General features: G+C 39.2%; 1 protein-coding gene across 1 annotated transcript in view; it reads left to right on the top strand.

Moving 5' to 3' along the window:
• The window catches only part of ANKFN1 (ankyrin repeat and fibronectin type III domain containing 1), a 1,012,473-nt gene that overhangs the window by 395,566 nt on the left and 596,426 nt on the right, over positions 1–20,481 (top strand). The window contains exon 5 of the mRNA XM_069202026.1: positions 5,202–5,299. Coding sequence (XP_069058127.1) covers positions 5,202–5,299 — 98 coding nt within the window. The remainder of the gene's footprint in view (positions 1–5,201; positions 5,300–20,481) is intronic.

Raw genomic sequence — 20,481 nt, 5'->3', positions numbered from 1 at the left:
ACAAAAAACATCCCTTGTTCCCATTGGATATCTGACAATAAACTCAGTACATGCTTCGTGTCATTGATGTGTGAAGGTAGATTATTAACAAATGGTTGTAAAAAAATATCGACAAATTCTGACAACCTCTCAGTAGGCCCTCCTATGCCTGAAACTATCGGTCTCCCCGGTGGAAATTTAGATTGTTTATGAATCTTCGGTAATGTATACAGACACGGGTATTTGGGACGAAATACTTGTAGATACAGAAATTCTTCCTCATTCAGTAAATTCTTATCTCTCCAGTTCCTTAACATTCTTTTTATTTTCCCTGTCAGGGCTGACATTGGATTGTACGAAAGCTTTTCATAACAGGCAGTATCATTTAATTGTGTGCTCATTTCCTGCTCATAGTCTGTGCGATTCATTACCACTATATTACCTCCCTTATCCACTTTTTTAATAGTCAAGTCCACATCTGATTTCAAAGTCTTTAGTGCCTTGCATTCCTCTTGTCTCAGATTTGATCTCCTCCATTTTCTCTTCTTCGTTTCTTCTTTGTCTAAATCATTCCAAACTAATCCAAAAAATGTTTCTATATTACTGTCCATAGTTGATTTGGGTACCCAGGTTGATCTTTGTTTCAAACCACTAGCAATATGTTTATCCAGAGAAATACTCAAGTCTTGTAAAATTGAAGACGTGGTTATTGGATCTCCCTCATAGTCTGTAATTGTCATTAATGTTACAGTGTTATAAACATCCTGAATCGACAATTTGCTCAATGCTCCTGTTCCAATTGGAGCCATTTCTGTATCTATTACACGTGATTCAAAATATCTCTTAAGTTTTAATTTTCTTATAAATTTGAATAAATCAATTTTAGATTGACATACATTGCCTTTGACCGATGGACAGAAACCCAGTCCCCTATTCAAAAGTGATAGCATCTCCAAGGAAAGTTGCTTATCAGGCAAATTAACCACATTATTCTCAGATTCAACATTTATGTTTATGTCTTTTTGTCCCGTGACCTTGTTTTCATGCCCACATAAGTGTCGCCCTTTGCTTCCTCTTTTCCCCCTCCGTGTCCTCCTACCCAGTTTCTTTTCTGATTTATCTCCCAATTGCCTTGTTTTATTCTTTTCAATTCTTGTAAAAAACCTACTACTTGCGAGTCAGATCCCATATGCAAATCTCTAGTCTCAGTATCACTACTGTCTGTCACTAAACTACTTCTAGAGGTGGATGCTGAGTCTGTCAAGTTATTAGATTCTACTGTAGAGGCTGCACTCTTTACCAAGTGGTCATATTTACGCGAAAACGTAAACACTCTACCATTAAGGTAATCCAGTTCGTCCCTCTTCAATTTCCTGGCTTTTCTTTGCTTAATGTCCTCTTGAAATCTCATTATCACATCATTTAAGATAACATAATTTTTATCTGTCGCCTCCTTCAAGTTTAGCTCACTGATCTCTTTTTTCTAACTTCTCTATATCTGCTTGTAATTTCACTACTTTTCTTTTATCATTTTCTATTAGAGCTAGAGGTTATTCGGATAACAATATAGTCAAATCTTGAAATAAGGCTCTTAAGACCTCCCGTTCACAGACACTGTCACTAACGACTCAAAAAAATAAGGAGGTCAAGAAGAACAGTGCTCGGAGATTGAGGATTGTTTTAGACTACACGGATGTTTCTCAGAAACTATTGAAAATAATGAAAAAACATTGGCCAATACTGACTCAAGATGAGGTGCGCAAGAAATACATAGGTATGAAACCTGAGGTGTCATTTAGAAGGGGGAACACCCTCCAAAGTGTTTTAAGTCCAAGTTATGTACCAGAGGAAACTAAGGTAAATTGGCTTAGTGTACATAACCGTGGTTTTTTTGAATGCGGTTCATATGCAATGTGTAAATGGGCATGGCAATCTAAGAAAGAGTTTTTTGATAGAAGAGGATGTAAAATACATATAAAATCACACATAGATTGCAACACGAAATTCGTAGTTTACATGCTTATTTGCAAATGTGAGAAAATATATGTGGGTAGTACGATACGCCCACTTAAGACGAGAATTTTGGAACACTGGAGGGCGATTAGGCAACTAGATGAACGTTACCCGATAGCCTCGCATATGATGATATGTAAAGCGCAAGAGACACATAAAGACTTAAAATTTTTGGGCTTTGAACAATGTGAAAAGAACCCACGGGGAGGCAATAGAGAATTGGCCTTAAGAAGAAGGGAATCGTTATGGATCATGAAGTTAGGAGCGGTGGAACAAGGATTAAATGCAGATCATGAGATTGAGTACTTTCTCGGTGAGAAGTAATAAGCAAAGTCTCAGTGAGTGAATTTATATTGAATTAAATAAGAGTAAGGATATGTAAAATATAATCTTTTTGGAATAATTGTAGTGTATACTACAAATTTATGATTAATTGGAGGATTAATTCAAGAGAAGTCTGATATAAAAAGTCTATGTGGTTTCATAACTCTTCACAAGTTCATTATTGTAAGATAACCATCTGTAAAAGTAATTAAATAATTTTATTTATATAGAATGAGAGACAGGCAATTATAAGTACATAGACACAGAGCTTATAGAGATCAGAACTGGCTCCAATTAGGATATAATGACTGGACCTGTGTGGCTGTTTTCCTTCTTAGACTTATTTGTAGTTAATGTAGTCCGTTTTTGATGTTTAGTATCCTTTTGTCACTAACTAGGAAGGGGAAGTCGTAAGATAGAAGTGCATTGTTTATGTTTACAGCAGAGACGGCTAGGTTCGCGTTAGTCCGTCTTCTATTTTGCGTTAGCATCTGAGGCATTTAAATAGGACGCACAACAGAAACTCGGTTTAATTAATCGGAAGCGTACTCGCTGACATCCAGATACTGCAACAGGTAAAGAGGGATTCTGAATTTTCTATCAGTATGGATAGATCTAATCACACAGGACTTGTAACTAATTGGTGCTAACTTTCACAATAGGTGGAATCGATTTAAATACGCGGAGACAGGTTCTAGAATTAATTCAAGCTAACAAGTTAATTGGTAAGCTTACTTGGGGATCACATGGACATCATAAATACGTTATGAAATGTCTAACGATTGAAACATTTGTGTATACTTTTATCGTATCTATATACTACCAGATTTTACTTCGAGAATCAAGAGGTGCATTGGAGCATTAAAAGAAATCAGGCACAACCGAGTTAGTAAGGTAAAAAATCTAAATAAACTGGGGGGCACACCTCTTTCTGTTGGGGTTACAATGAAGCACAATTGGGCCCTTCTGAGTAAATGAAGAGCACAGTACTTATTCATATTTATAATTGTTTTCGATTTCAATTCGTATTAATTTTATTTATTTGCAATTTGACTATCCTTTTGGCACCAAATATGGTTTTAATTCAAACTAGAGTGGGGCTGCACTTACTTGTTCTATGCATTACTACACAGTTTATAGCATGAGAGGGCGAAACACTTATAAAATGATGTGTTCACTTTAGATACACATTGAAACATCACTTATTATAACGGTGATGTCGGATATTTGCATGGTTCTCACCTGCTCACATGGTTGGCTTTCAACTTGAAGTTTACAATTAGGGTATGGATGAATAGGAGAATTAGCAATTGACTTGTGTCATGTGGCAATATTGTTTTTAGGAAGTATTGGATGGATCTTTATTTGACAAGAAAGTCCTGAGGAAATCCTAGGGGCACTCCCCCGGATGAAACACGTGTTGACGACGGACGAGCAAGTGGGGAGTTTTTGGTTTAGGCAGTTATGTCAATTAGATCAATCATGGGATTGTGAATATGAACAATGTAGTTGACACTGAAATGTATATTTTTTTCTTATATTATTTCATGTACTAATGACTACATATTGGCTTTGAAATAGAGTGACATTTATGGGTGTATACAGTGCATATCATTTTGTGATTTCCAGAATGTTAAATAAGATTAATAAATTTGTATAAGGATAAACTTTTGGTGCTTTTCCAGATAGACAAGTGTGTAGATTACTTTGACTGGTGTTAGATTAATTTTGATCTACTTAGAGTTGTTATACCGCATGTGTGCCATTACTCTCTATTGTATTGTTAGATATCCCTTTGGGTATATCGTGGAGGTAATATTTGGAGGGTGGTTACCTGAGTTTTGTGCACCGTGTCAATTGAGTTACTCTAAGCTATAATTTTTGGAAGTAGGAGCACCAATCACTCACTACCTCGCCCTCTTCTTTTGGATCATATTCATTCAAATGTACTTTATTTAAATTGTGTTTTGAATTTGGGATTTTTCTTATGTTATGTTGTCACTTTATTACTGTTTATGGGCTGCATAAATACTTTACACATTGCCTCTTACCAGATGGTTAGGCACAGGCTAATATAGTGAATTTTGCATTTCGCCCTGACAAGGGATTGTGGTGGTTGCAAGGGTGGGGCTTCCGCCGCTTTCAACCAATAGCCCAATGTTTTACAGTACAGTTTTAGGGGACAGTGGTGGTCACTGCCCAATATGCTAGCAGTGGACTAAGCAATAGAAGCTATCTCCGCAGAATCGGACAATGTGCCTCACATATACATGGCAGCACTCTTTGTTTTTGTTTTATTGGTGTCAACTTGGAAACACACCAGTCAGAAAATCAATTGTAAGAGGCCAATTAAAAGCATTTTATGCATTACTGATGAGATGAGTAACTTCAAGGCTCCTATTTAGAGTCATTCCTTCTGCCAGAGCTTAAGCTCTCTTGTGCCTGACATAAACAGCGTACCTTCCTTGCTTGAGGTAACTGAGGCATACACAGAAGTTTTACTCCTTCAGAGATGATAAGTAGTAGAGAAATGTAAAAGGAAATAAAGTCAAACTTGGAGTGGATTGTTTTGCTTCCAGTGGTAAAATGCTTTAACTTCTGAATCTGTAATTCTGCTCTACTCCTCCTGAGCAGGGTGTCTACCTGGCACGCCAACCTGATTACTGGAGCAGTTCTACAGTATGTGTTTATATTTGTGTACATTTACATCTTCTACACTTGCTAATTAATTATTATTCTACTGCATAATGCTGTGTCAATATTATGAAGATAACTAAAGGAATGTCAGTTTGGAAGTGCTAAGTCTCTGTTTAATGTGATTTAAACAGACAACACTGAAATCCGGCCGCAAATGTAATCCTCTCTCTCTCTCTCTCTTTGTTCAGTTGAATGGAGCTGCTTCCCTGACTTTTCATCAATGGCTGGTGAAATAATCATGGATAATCTTCAATCCTTAAGGTGCATTATCACTGGCCTCAACACGGTAAATGCTAAATCATTCAATTACGTCTTCAGCTTTGTGAACCAAAAGGGGGGGTGGGTGACATTTACATTCTGGGCTCTTGACAGAAGGAGCAGAGCGCTGTTATTCTGGCAATGCCTGTCAATTATTAAACACAATCAAATCAGAAATCAATTAGATAAATTCCCAGAGGAATAGTCAGACAGTAGGAAACAATTTTGGTGCATTTGTCTCAAAGGCAGAAAAGAAAGGTTTAGCCTCGTGCAGTAAAGGGGCTGCGATTGACGATGGTGTAATGCCCGCTAGAAGAACCCAAGCGTCAGACTTTGGAAACCAACAATTACGTCTGATGTTACTTGGGCTCTCACAACCATCATATTCAAATAACACGAATATTTTCATTTTTGTGTTAAGGGTGCGTGTCTTTCCCAAAAAAACCTATTTGGTGCAATTTCGTATGTTATAATATTGAGAAATCTAAAACATTAAAATTCAAGTAATTTCTGCAGTACAGAACCAACAGCAAAAAAAGGAGAGTGTTATGGATTCCAGACGGGCGTGATAAGCTTAAAATAGGAAGGGAGCCTCTGCCCCCAGATCTACTTGAGACTTCAACAGAGACTGCTACAGCTCAGTGCACCCTCTTTCGGTCGATCCCAAGTGAGTTATTCGTGTAATGTATCTGTTACCGCTAGAATTATTGAATTGAAGTCCAGACAGGCGTAGCCGAGATCTCTTCTGACGTTTTTTTCAGTCGCGACCCAGGCCGTACTGGGGTAGACAAAAGCAGCATGGAAAGTGACATCAGACACTCCCAAATCTGTTATTAGAGTCCCCACGCCCTCCGGAAATGTTTTTTAAAATGTTGCCAAATGGATCATTTTTAGCACAATTAGTCTAACAAATTCTGTAAACAGCTATATCGACAGTTATGAAGGTGAGCTGGTGGTTTATTCTATCACTTCAGTCTGCTGCAGTGCCCTGTTGCAATACTTATCCACATCAATGCATCATGCATTGCCTTTATCATCTATGCACCTACGATCTGGAACTGCAAACATCAGGACTGCTCTAACGCTGCTCTAAGACACACTTTTTTTTTTACAATCCAGGCAGTACAAAATGAGTCTCAAATGGTTCCACAAATTCGAAACAAAATGCATCAAATGAGAGAGATGAAGAAGATTCAGACAGCGGTCCCAGACCAACTATCATCTGTGCATCTGTACAGAACATGCATAAGCAAAGGAAGTTCAATGGAAACGTGCATTCATTCTGAATGTTATATCATATTATACAAAAGAAAATGCAGAATTTTTAACAGAACCTGGGTTTCTTTAGTAATTAGTAACAATTTTCCACAAATAACTGCTATACTTGGAGTTTCCATAGGACCGATTTAGGCCAATGAAGGTGCCAGGAGAGGGGAGGAGGATTGTATGCTTGGTGTAGTCCTAGAGGTAGACCAGAGTTGCACCAATGCAGATGTAGAGGTGAGTAGCCCTCTGTATAATTTTAGAGTGATACAAGTGCTACCCACTCCTCGGTTAGACTGATAAAATCTCCTACCCTATCCTTGTCAGTGACAGAAGTACATGTTGTAGGTATTTCCATTTGCAAATCACGATTAAGGTGTCAGCAAATATTCCTGCAAAAATTGGTTAATTCGAAAATGACCATCTACTCACAATATGTGATAAAAGTCCGGTTAATTTGTTGGGTCTTTATCTACCATATAAAATGAACTGTGCAACTTATTGTTCATTAGATGGTGTACCAATTTGAATGGTGTACCACATCAAGCACAGAATGAGGATTCTGATTTCAAAATAAAATCAAAAGAATCAAGAACTAATTTGTTCCTGATTGTCCCAAGAGATGACTTACCTTCAAATTCAAAACACATACTGAAAGACAAGGTAAAGGTTTTTACTGGAAAATAAATTGGGTTGTTAAAAAGTGCAGAACCAGTGCACATCAAAGTGAAAATAATTATGGTTTATTCATGTACTGATCTGTGCAACCTTACTCTAGAAAATCCAAGCAACTCACCATTTATAGGCTTGAAATAATGATTGGGAAATGGCGCATAGCATAGAAAACCTGTACAGAATTAACAATATTGTAGTTCCATGTTATCCCATGGTACTAAATCCTGCTGTCATTGTCTTTCAAATCCCTGTGATGCAGAGTGTTTTACCATTATTGATTTGTGTCAAGCATTTTTCACAATCTCTTGGCATAGAGATTTTTAAAAAGAGTAATGGTATCGAGTAGGTTCCCACAGAACTATACGGAAAGACTTTCAATTTTCTCCCCAAATCTGATAAAAGATTTAGAATGTTTGCAACAGCTTCATAATTCAGTGCTGGTGCAATATATAGATGACCTGATGATCGCAACCAAAACAAAAGAATCTTGTAGGCTAGGCACAATTGCATTAGTGTTCCACCTGCCAGAAAACAGACAGAACCTGTCCCCATCCCAAAAAACTGCAATGTTGTCAAAAATAAGTTATACATTTGAGTCACAAAATTAAAAAAGGAGTGAGGAATATGTCTAAAGAACACATTTCTGCAATTCTAAAAATGCTCCCACCAACTCACAAAGAAATAAAGATGGCTTTGGGAATGATTGGCTACTGACGTCAGTGGACTCGAATTTTTAACCTGATTACAAAGCCTTTACAGAGGCTTATTCACAGTGACGTGAGTGATCCAGTACCTTGGAAAAATGAATGCCTTCGTAGAGCTCAGACATAGGCTCTGGAATACACCCGCTCTTGGAATGCTGAACTATTAAAAAAATATATATATATTCTTTCATGAGACAGAATATTGCTTACTCTCAGTGCTCAGTCAGCTACACACAGTGGCAAAGCAACCAATAGCTTATTGTTTAGTTACATGAGATACAGTAAGCATTTAACTTTTGGGCTGCCTAACGAGCATTGCTGCAACCTGTCATGTCATTCAGCAGAGTGAAGGAATTGTGATGAGCTACACACTTTTGTTAGTCTCTCATTCAGTTGACATTTTGCTGACTCGTACTCAAATTCAGCATCTGACAAGAAGCCAGCTGAGAAAATATGAACAGATTATTCTTTCAGCTGAGAATATTTCAACTGAACATTGTAAGAGCCTGAATCTGGCTACATTTTTGACAATGTTTAATGGAGACGATACCAATGGTGGAGAGAATAATTTTGATTGTGGCTCTATTGATGGAACATAATTGTATATCAAACCAACAGCACATTCAAGATGTACCACTTGATTTGTCTTACCTGATATTATTTGTGGAAGGTTCTTATCTGCGATATCATCAAGAATCATTGACAGTAGCATATACAGTTTATACAATATCATATCTTGTTGAAGCATCGTACTTGTGTAATGTAATCTCAGTACAAATAGAAGAATTATTAGCCATCACAAGAGCAAGCTGCATGGCCAATTGATTAAGCATTAGCATTAGAATCTACATCAATAGCCCTAATAGTTCTGTAGTGGTCCTTGATTTTGGACAGCTCTGGTCACAGATGGGTCTGTTCACATCCTCTCGCACATTCATCACAAATGTGTCAAGAATTTTGGATTTCTTTAATCTATTAAAATATTCAAGAAAGGTTATAGCTGTGAAATGTGCCACATATTTGAGTGGAGATGACATTGTTGCACTTGGTAACTTACATAGTAATGAAGTTTCAAAATACTGACGTCTTATATGTTGTGTTTTAAAATCAAATGAAGATTATAATTCTGCTAGACATGTATACTTTTTTCTTGTCAACAACAATACAAATATTGGAAGAATTGATAAATCTGCAGATTGGACTTATACCGCAGAAGGGCACCTGTGCCTACCCCTCATGTGGCTCTATAATCTTACCTTTGAACTGTCACAACAAGCCTCCTACCTGGAGCACAGAATGACACCAAAGTGTGGGTCCATTCAAGATACGTCTTGTTAGTCATCCATATCTATCCCTACTCATCTATCCTGAAACTATGGATACCCCAGTAGCCACATACCTGATCCTACAGGCCTCGATTGTGACTTGGAAGGAGACCCACAGTCTCATGGAGTTCCTGTCTCTCCAGCATTACAAATCCCCGCTGTGGCAAATGTTAGAGGGAAAACCTTTTTTCTGGGTGTCTTGGCATGTGAAGGTTTCGGCCTCCAGCACCTTCTGTACAGCACCCCAACTGTGTGGCCCCTTTATGTGATGGACCGCATAGCCTTTAAGGCTTTGCGCTACACTGGGATGCTCGCTCATTGTTGTGCATTCTCCCCCCCCTCTTACTGACCTGTTGCCATCAATATCAGCGTCAGTTAATGTTCCTTCAGCATTTTCTTCAGTCTTCTGCTTCTTTCACCTGTGCACACATCGACCTCAGATCCTGCTGGTTCAGTGAATTGTTCTGTTGGTGTTTGGCTCATCAGGCTTTCTGTTTCTCTGGATTCTGCTCCTGACCCCTCTGTGACATGCAAGACATAAAAGAGAAACAGACTTTGCTTTAAGCAGAAATCTCTCCAAATTGAGTAACCTTATTCCAAACTGTGATATGGTTTAAAAAGAACCATTTGATTGTTTGTCCTTTGTTGATGCATTGGTGAATTCAAATGTCTTCAGTTTGTTTGTTTTTCCCTATACCAGGACAAGAATGATTATTTACTATTGTTTCTCCAGCTTGATGAACTGACTATATATTGACAAATTAAGGAGGTGAACTGATGATGTACTGGAGTGTAATCTGTATCTGACTGTGACGCGCGGGTTCTATCTTCCTCTGCTGGAGACACAGAGTAGAAGGTTCTCCCTTTATAAAGCACCTGTAAGCTCCGCCCGCTGAGCCACGCCCCGTCCACCCTCGAAGTAGGTAAAGGAATTCCCGCCTTTTACCAGGATGATGGACAGCTTTCCAAAACGACCCCAATGCGTTTACCGCCGATTCCGGTGGTGCGTTGTTGATGCTCAGAAGCACGAGGACATCTCCACAAAGACGCACTAGTAACAATAACATTGCCAAAGGCACACAAGGTTGCTGGAGACGTTTACCCCGTGGCCCATCACGTACCCCTAGTGTACAATATAAACAGGGCGTATAAAACATGATAGGTAACGATTACTGACATACTCGTAGAAAATACTCCGGTTGGGTAGACCACGATGCTCATTTTACAGAAACTAAACCGCAACAGGAAGCACTTAGAAATATAAACGTAGCAGGTGCCGCAGTTGAAGATCAGCCTCTGGAAAGGACAAGCCACCCTAACTCTTGGGCTTGGCAAAGATAAAGCAAGGCTGTACGCTCAGAGATCCCATAGCAGAAAAGATCTAGAATCCTTCCTGGAGGTGAACTGATGATGTACTGGAGCGTAATCTGTATCTGACTGTGACGCTCGGGTTCTATCTTCCTCTGCTGGAGACACAGAGTAGAAGGTTCTCCCTTTATAAAGCACCTGTAAGCTCCGCCCGCTGAGCCACGCCCCGTCCACCCTCGAAGTAGGTAAAGGAATTCCTGCCTTTTACCAGGATGATGGACAGCTTTCCAAAACGACCCCAATGCGTTTACCGCCGATTCCGGTGGTGCGTTGTTGATGCTCAGAAGCACAAGGACATCTCCACAAAGACGCACTAGTAACAATCACATTGCCAAAGGCACACAAGGTTGCTGGAGACGCTTACCCCGTGGCCCATCACGTACCCTTAGTGTACAATATAAATGGGGCATATAAAACATGCTAGGTAACGCTTACTGACATACTCGTAGAAAATACTCTGGTTGGGTAGGCCACGATGCTCATTTTACAGAAACTAAACCAATAACAATAAAATACACACACACTCTTTTAAACCTGTCTGACTAAGTATTTTTTACCCATGATTCTAATTATGTATTGTATGTGCATATGTGTGTGTATTCATGTGTGTGTGTGTGTGTGTATAAATATATATATATATATGTGTATGTATGTGTATATGTTGTTTCTGTGTCTGGCATGTTTGTGGATCATTGCATGGGTTGTTATACTAGATATCTATGAATTTCTGCTCTCTTTTTATCACACTTATCTACTCATCACTCTTATGTCATGTCTCTATCAAACTATCCTCCATTCTCACTCGGACTCATCCCAAATCCCTTCGACCATTTTCATCTCCTAAATATCTCTGCCTAAGCTCTTCCCTCCACCTCCACATCTAACTCACCAAACCTCACTCTATCTCTGTGACCTCCCACACAACCCTACTAAATTCTCCTGCATTCATCTCACCCTGCTACTATGCTCTCCCTAACCCTTCCACATCCTCTTTCTCCTCCGCTCCCCTTTTATTCATCTCAAGCCTTTGGATTGAGTAAATGAAGGATAAACTCCCAACTAACACTTCTGGATTTCTTTCCTCCTCCACCCCTTCATTACTCCAGTCAATCTAACTAACAAACTCTCATATCCGCAACTCAAATTAACTCATAATAATACTAAAACTGTACTCCTTATTTAAATTATACTAATCCATCACTAATTCTTGTTGGGTACCGGAGTAGCGTGCTACTCATCGAAAAGCGCTTCGACGCCTCGTCAGGGGTAGTAAGCGCTATATACATACGATTACAATTACAATTACAATTACAATAAAACACATTGGGCCTGATTACAACTTTGGAGGAGGTGTTAATCCGTCCCAAAAGTGACGGTAAAGTGACGGATATACCACCAGCCGTATTACGAGCTCCATAGGATATAATGGACTCGTAATACGGCTGGTGGTATATCCGTCACTTTACCGTCACTTTTGGGACGGATTAACACCTCCTCCAAAGTTGTAATCAGGCCCATTATTCTATATACAATTGATGAACTGATAACATTGATGGAGAAGGAGATGGACCTTGAATTATAAATTATAACTATAAATTAATGTTTTGTTGATGAACTTCTGAACTATATATATGTATATATATCAGGAGATGCATAATATGAAAATATGCAAAAACGAGGATTGATGTTACTACAGAATTATGATCCTGTGAGGAATTGTTGCTAAGGTAGCTCATGATTCCTATCTATATATAGATGTATAGATATTTGGAGTTTATTTTCCTGTATGAGTTCTATGATTTAACGGTTCTTAGTTCTGTTACCTAGTGGTAGCACATAGTGGAGTCAGCCTAAGGAAACACCTAATCATGAAAGGAGGAAGGGACATTAGGTGTGCATTAGTAGTTCACATTATTATTAAAAACTATGGCCCTGATTTATACTTTTTGGTGCAAAACTGCACTAACGCAGATTTGCACCAAAAAGTTTAGCACCGGCTTGCACCATTTCTGTGCACCAGCCGGGCACCATATTTATTGAATGGTGTAAGCCTGTGCAAAGGGCAGGCTAGCATAAAAAATATTGAGATTAGTCGGGTGGGGCTGGCGGTATGGAAGAAGGGGGTTTAGCACCAAAAAATGACTTTAGGCAGGTTGGAGTAAAAATAAAAATGACTCTAACCAGATTAGCGTCATTTTATGGCGCTAAACCTACCATGCCACATGACTCCTGTCTTAGAAAAGGCAGGAGTCATACCCAACACCTCAATGGCCAGCACAGGGGACAAGGGTCCCCTGGGCATGGCCATTGCATCCTGTGCCATGAATGGGGGCCCATTTTAAAAATTAAAATAAAATACTTACCTGTACTTATCTGGTGTTGGTGTCCCTGTGGCCTGTGTTCCACCATGGAAATAGGCCCACAGGTCCCCTAACGCCTGCCCTCACGCAGGCATTAAAAAATGGGGCAAAGCAAGCTTTGCATCATTTTTTTCCCCCTTCTCCCTCCCGTGCACCATTTTTGCTCAGGAGCATAAATATGGCGTTAAGGCCATAGAGTCATTTTTTGCACGGGAATGCCTAACTTGCATCTTATTAAGGCAAGGTAGGTTTCCACTTCCAAAAACTGACTTTAACTCCATACATTTGGCGCTAGACGTGTCTGGCGCCAAAGTATAAATATGGAGTTAGTTTTGCACTCAATTAGAGTAAAAAAAAAATGACGCTAATTTGGTGCAAACAGAGTATAAATATGCCCCTATGTGTGCATATTCTAATTCCATCTCTAAGCCGTGTTATTTTTTTTCCAGAATCTGTAAAGTGAACCCGACGTAGACCTGTGGGAGACTGTCCACCTTTACCAAGCTTGTCCCTTCATCCGGGTGGGCCAGACTCGACCATTTTATTGGTCTGCTTGACTCATAGGGAAGTGGGGAACTACTTTGTGTCATTTCACTTCTGCGAAAAAGGTATATTCGGTATCCTTGACAGAGGGGCTTGAAAGATATAGACCAACTATATGGCCATAAGACAGTTATCAATTTCACCCTTTGAACCTGAAATTCGGTCTTCAGACCACTGATCCCTGATGGTCTTACTGACTGGTGTATTGCCTTCAAACAACGCTGAGGGTATCCCAAGATGAATTTCCTCTTCCCCTATCCTTTGCTGTCTTCAAACCCAGGGCCCTTTCAAAGGGTTGGTCTCCAGTATTGTATGGGTTGCTCATTAAAACCACACACTTGATCACAACCAGGCATAGCTGACTAGATGACTGAGCCTCCCTTGTCATTGATTATGATTGGGTACTTCATAAATCTCAACTGAATTTTTTATGTTTTTATGTTTTGAAAACCTTACTGGCTGGTATTGGACCCACTGGAAGTCGAAGTAAACTTAGATGCTGCTGTATTACCATTGCTGGAGATGTAACTCTGACAACTGAATGTTGTGACCCTGTCTGATCACTGGACGAATGTGTGATCACAAATGTGTCATTTTAATTATGGATCAGCCCCTCACCCCCCCATTGGTCATCCTCCATGATCTGTTGGTCCTTGCTGGCTGGTGACATTCTTCACCTAGGCCAAACATTGCATGCTCTGAACTAGTGACAGCCCTCCATCCTAATATGCAAATAGTGGCTTAATGAACTATGTAGGGTGGTTGGCCATGAACTAGTCACTTAGAGGATCAATGATAAACTGGACACCTTCAACATCATCTGGAGCTTCTTGCCCCCAATTGTTTTCCTGCCATCCTTCCACTACACATCCTACCGACTGGTGCATATCTATGCTTCCAGGGAGACTGGGCTGGATCATCCCCCTGCTGTAGCAGAGGGACATGCTGGACCCCTACCCAACTGGTGTCATGAGTGATGCTCAATTCCCACCTGTCCCATGAGTTTGTGGCCTGTCACCCCTTTTCACCCCTGACTCCTGTCACTGTAACTCTGCACTCGTTATATTTCCCCAATGCTGCTATTCCTCTTTTCTTTTCTGTACCTCCTTCTTATGTTTGAAAATTCTATTAAACAAAGATTACAAAAAAAATTTAACTCTGCAGAGCAATGTGCATGAAGATTAAAGGAATAAGTGGGTTTCAGCAGGTTGTACAACAATGGAAATGTAGCGGACAATTGATAAAAGATTTGTTTTGCTAAACTTCATTTTTTTATTCAAATGACAAGATACATGCACAGGCCTACACATGTTGGGCGAGATGGGATGGTAAAGCTTTTCAAGCTATTTTAGATTAATCCTTGTTTCAGAGCTGTAGCTGAAAGTTTGTGTCAGGAGTATATTACTTTTCAGCAGTTCAAAGTTGGGAAAAGGACACCTGTGACTTAAAGTCACATCTAATATTATGAAAGCCCTTTCACCAGGTGAGAGATTAATGTTATAGAAATGTCCCAATATCATAGAATACAATATATTTTAGTAATTGTTTATGTTTTTTTCTTGTTGGCAGAGGCTTATCCATCTAGAAGATGTGATAGCTTAACTGTAGCCACATTTTGCATGAGGAATTGATCCATAGATTTGGTTTGCTACCTTTGATGGAGTTAGTTAAGGGCAGTCACTTTAAAAGAGAGTAATGAGACTTTTCTGTATGGTACCCAATTTGAACCATAGAATCAACTTTAGCTATTGGTCAAAAGACAGTATTCTTTAATCAAAAGTGTTCAAGATTTGTAACTAAACATCACTGAAATGGCCAGATGCCTTACTCCTCATCGTGATGAGTTTAAGACGTACTCCTTCTAAAGTAAAAAAAAGTGACTGGTCTCTCACCTCATGTAGTAATCATGGCAGAGCAATAAGGGCTCCTTGTAATCCTTAAGCCTCGCTTGTTTACATTTCTGATGATCTTTTTCTGAACTACTGTAAAGGTCAGGTTGATATGGTACACTCTATCTCCCACCAACTGAAGTTGAAAGCACCCTTAGCAAGTGAAGAAGTCTGTCACGACCTAGAACATGGTGACTGGGACTTGGTGAAGAGGCCCTTTCTAAAGATCTGTCTGAAGCAAAGGGGGTGTAGGCCCTATCAAATTATACTTGTCACAAATACTGCTATGAAGTGTGCAGGCTTGCCTGTGGACCCATGTATCTCACACAAAAAGAGTGAAGGTTGCAAGTGAATACGTGATGACACCAACCACTGACTTACAATGTCAAACTTGAGTTTGCTAAGTAGATCTAGAGGGTGGTGGACAAGACAAGAACATTCAATTGTGTAACCAGTAGAAACATGACAACACCAACCTGAGGAAAATCAGAAAGCAAAAGTCTGAATTTCAAACATCTCCAGAGCAAGTTAAGATGTTCCAGGCAAACGCCACACCGATCAGGTGGCAAATGCAAATAAAATACAGCATTTGTCATAATTAGGTCTAAAGAAGAAAGCTTGATCCTAAATTGATGGTATAAGAGGAAGGACAAGTGTGACAAAAGAAGCTCACAAACTAGAAACAATTGGAGAAGAGACAGAACAAAGAGTAGCAGATCTAAGTGTGAGACAATCAGAAGAACCTTGGTCAGAAGATCTACACGAATAACAGTATCAAATAAGAAGTATGCAGCAAAGACTGAACCAGAGTAAATAGATATTTACGTGAAAGACTATCAGTTTGTTTTGACGATCTTCCATGAACCTGTTTTGAAATGAAACTGGAGAAAATCAACGTTGAATGCTTTTTAATGGAGTTCCTTAGTTAAAATCTGATTCCTTACATCCAAAGATGATTACTTTTGTAGCTTATATATTTATTTAGTCGAAGATAGTAGGTATCATCTGAACTTTCCTTTTGAACTAAAATTATTTGTGACACATTATCTTTTGAAGATTTTTAGGTTTCTGATTTTTGTGCCATATTAAGGAATTCAGATTGTGTCTTTGATAGGGTTTTGACAAAAGAACTATGAAGAAAATTAAACAGAGCTGTTGCTTGGAATAATTGTTACACATTTTATACTAATAATTTTTTTTAGTGAGCCTTCACAATTGAATATGTTTCTCCTAAACCTGAAATTCAGTTCATACTACTATTACGCTAATAATAATAATAATGATAATAATATTTCTAGAGATAAAGGATAGATCATTGAGCTATTTCTAAGAGTGATTTCAATGAGAATACGTATTCCAGTTTCTTAAATTAGTATCTTATCATAATGAATGTGTGTAAGTGCTATGTAGAGATGTACTTACCAACATCTACTTCAGATTGGGCAACCTATAATCAACTTCTATGCTGCTATGACTCAATGTGTAGCATTCTAATGTTTATTGTTCTTGGGGAAGATTTTCTAGAGATAAAGGATATAAATATTGATCTTCTATTAGATGATCTTCTAAAAATTGGGGAACGTGGTTCTAATACACAGAAAATTTGACAAATTAAACAAATATGAAAGTGAACAGTGAGAAGACTGTGTGTAGGTTGACTGAACAAAATTCCATTAGAGAATTTAATGAGAAGAGTGAAAGTTATTCGAAATTAAGGTGACTTGAAAGAGATTGAGTTGCAAGAAGAAGCTGAAGAGAGATTCAGAAATTCAAAGATACATCCTAGTTTTAGAATTGAGCAAAGAAGTTGTTTGTATGATGCTAAAAAAGATTTTAAATAATAGGGACAATGAATGTAGTTATAATTTTATTGTTTGAGATGAGCATATGAAGAGGAAAGCACCTATAGGGTAGACCATTCAGTCTTAGAGTAGAAGTACAGCATGTACCCAGGGCCTGTAAATTAAAATTATCACTGGGACGTCAGCACTTATTGTGCCACCCACTTATGTAGCATTTCAAAACATGTCTCAGTATGCCATTGCAGCCTGTGTGCAATTTTACACTGCCAATCCGATCTGGCAAAATAAAACTCTTGCCAGGCCTAAAACTCCTTTTTTAATATATGTCACTCCTGAAGAAGGTCATAAACAACCCATAGCACAGGGTGCAGTGCATTTAAAAAGTTGGACATGTGTTTTTGAGTTTTTGTATCCTGATAGTGAAAACTACTAAATTCGATTCTAGTGACGGAATTTTTGTCTTTCCGGTATCATTTTACTTATTAAAATGTACTCTATTTTTCTAAATTGGTGCAGATTTTTCTTGTGTTTTGTTTTCATTTAATTCCTGTTTAAGTGCTCCAAATATATTTGCAAACTGCCCTTAAGTTAAGAATGGCTGCTTTTGAACCAAGCTGCCATAGAGTTAAACATAGCTTAATTTAGTGACCTTTTGTAGTTTACCCTGACAGGGATTGTGATTGTTGCTTGAGAAGGGTTTACATCTTTGGCGCCAAAAATCCTATTTCTAACACTATATGTATAGTAGTTTATTGTGACTGGTGTAGGACAGATTATTTTAATCTGACACACAACTCTTGGTAGGCAATTATAATTAAACTTTTGATTTCCCTAGAGTGTATTGTGTAAATGAAATAAGTGAAGTAGGGCTTACAAGAGTGAAAAGGGCTCTTGGATATTTTTGGTGCGTTGATTCCTCCTTATTCTTGCTTTGAATGGTATGAAGATCAGAAAGTTATCTACCAGTTTAGCAACTAATACAGCTGGTATATTACCCCAAAATTCATGAAGAGATGGATTGTCCCATGTGCTATAGTTTTTCAGAATTCATACAGGAAGGTAGAGTATGCCATGTACTTAAGGTCCAGTAGTGTTGCACTTTTGTGCCAGATAATAGCAAGCTGATGATTAATTAATATGTTTCAAGTATTATATTCTGAATGAGGCAAAAACTCTTACTTACATTTGTGCGTGGGAAACTGTTGATTTATGGTTTAATAAAATGGTAAACTGCAAAGGTTGGTGAATGGATTGTTCATGTGGGTGAAGGAATGTTAATTAGAATATTAACACTACCATTGGTATTTTATAGTGTATAAGTGGTCTAATATTTATGTTTAAGTTTTTATAAGTAATTTGTTTTAGAAATGGGTTAAGGTTAAATTGTGGGTGCAAAAAGATAGAGATGAAAACAACCAGAAAAAAGATAAGATTGAAATTGGCAATTTTAAAACTAAGGTGTTTGATGAAATAAAGCCTAGAAAATAATTTACGTGGAAAGAAACAGAGAGTAAATTATGTAATGTTTAAAGTAGTGTGGTTTGTGATGATTTGTCTCATTAGAGGGAGGATGTAAGAAATTGGATTGTTAGTTGAAGGTGAGTGTGCAGGTACCCCCTCTGGGTAATAACGTCAATCCTTGTCAGGGTGAGCCCCTAAAATAACGCGGAGCTCAACTCTTGGTAGCTATGACAAAGAGCAGACAAGCTTAAGTTAGAGTTAATGTGTAAAGTATTTATGCAGTGCTCAAACAGTAATACAGTAAAAATGCTAAATAATCAAAATCCCAAACCAAATTTGAAAAATAGAGTAAAATGTAATAAACAAAACGAGTGTCATAGTACCGAATTGACTAGACTGGTTCCTCCTAAATGACAAGACTGAAGGGCAGAGTGTGGAGTGCTGAGCATGTGAGCAAGAGGAGAAGGACAGCAAGAGGAGGATAATGGCAGTGGCATGCAGGGAGAGGGAAATGGTATATGGTGTACGGTGAGTAAGTCGTGTCCCAAGGCACAAGGCATCCTGTATCTACCACCCGGCCTTACACCCAATGCCTGGGGCTGGAAAAGGACCATCCCTTTATCCCAGATTGCATATTGCAGCCCCATTCACTCCCCTCACATTATATAATTCACCCGTCATTTAGTTGCTGTTGCTGCCATGCCTTCCATTGCCAGCAGAGGCAGAGACTGCTGTGACTGCTCCTTGCTCTTCATAGCCGGTGGAGCAGAGTGAAGCTATTAGACCAGGCAGGACCAGGCAGGACTAAGCAAGGTTGTGGGGGCCGCCATCAACTAACCATGATCACGCAGTTTGTAGTGTGGGATGTGGCTGGAGCATGGACAGTAGGGACAGCAGAGAAAGTCCTGTACCAGCAGCATTAGTGAGCAGTCTGCCCAACGATTTCTTAACAACTGTTTAATTTTTTTTTTTTATTCAAGCAATTAAAGCCACTGCAGTTAAAGTCAAGGTTGTCTGGATGCTGGGAATCCATTTGGGCCTTCATTTATGGCTCACAGTGGGCACAGACCAGATCCAGATCCAGCTAAGTTCATCCCTCATTCTATCACCCCTAGAGTTGAGGAAGGCCCACAGGGTTCTGAGTCAGTGAGCTTGCAGGGGGCAGATACAGCGAGACACAGCGAGTGTGGCGCAAGCAGCAAAGTGGAGTGCCAATCTGCATGGAGGGAAGAGGGGGTGTTTGTTCCTTCCTCCTCACCTGGTTGAGCCCAATGACCACAGAAGTGGCCTAGTCAGGCCGTGTGCGGCTTGTGACCAGGGGTGCGCTCCCTTCCCTACACAAGGCTCTCTTTCATTCCTGCCTCCCTCAGCCATCTGACGCCACCAGGGATTGTTCCAAGCTCAATCAAATAGGCATCAGCAGCAGCACTCAATTGTCATACTGACTCATCTGGCTTGCCTGGTAACTTCAGCTTCACCAGTGCCTTAATCCTGTACACTTCTGCACAAACTTACCCAATGCTATATTAGCCCTGGCCCAACCAATCAACATAATTTATTCCTTAAACATGCAAACTGGTAAGACCAGGGTCTCACAGCAACACAGCAGAAAATTAAAACAGTCCCGGATAGGGGGACAAGGCCACAGAAGAACTTTCCAATGTCATTGCTCCATCACTGTCCCCAGAGTCCACAACAAGAACGGACAATGTGGCAATTCTGGTAACTTTGGCCAAGACTGATTCATTAATCACCAGGCCCATTCATGAAGTACTCTCAACGAACAAATGTCAGTTTAACATTGATGCTTAGGGGCATAT

Source organism: Pleurodeles waltl, chromosome 7, assembly GCF_031143425.1.
Source record: "Pleurodeles waltl isolate 20211129_DDA chromosome 7, aPleWal1.hap1.20221129, whole genome shotgun sequence".
Taxonomy (NCBI): domain Eukaryota; kingdom Metazoa; phylum Chordata; class Amphibia; order Caudata; family Salamandridae; genus Pleurodeles; species Pleurodeles waltl.
The sequence above is the reverse complement of the archived record's forward strand: the minus strand, read 5'-3'. Positions and strand labels throughout refer to the sequence as shown.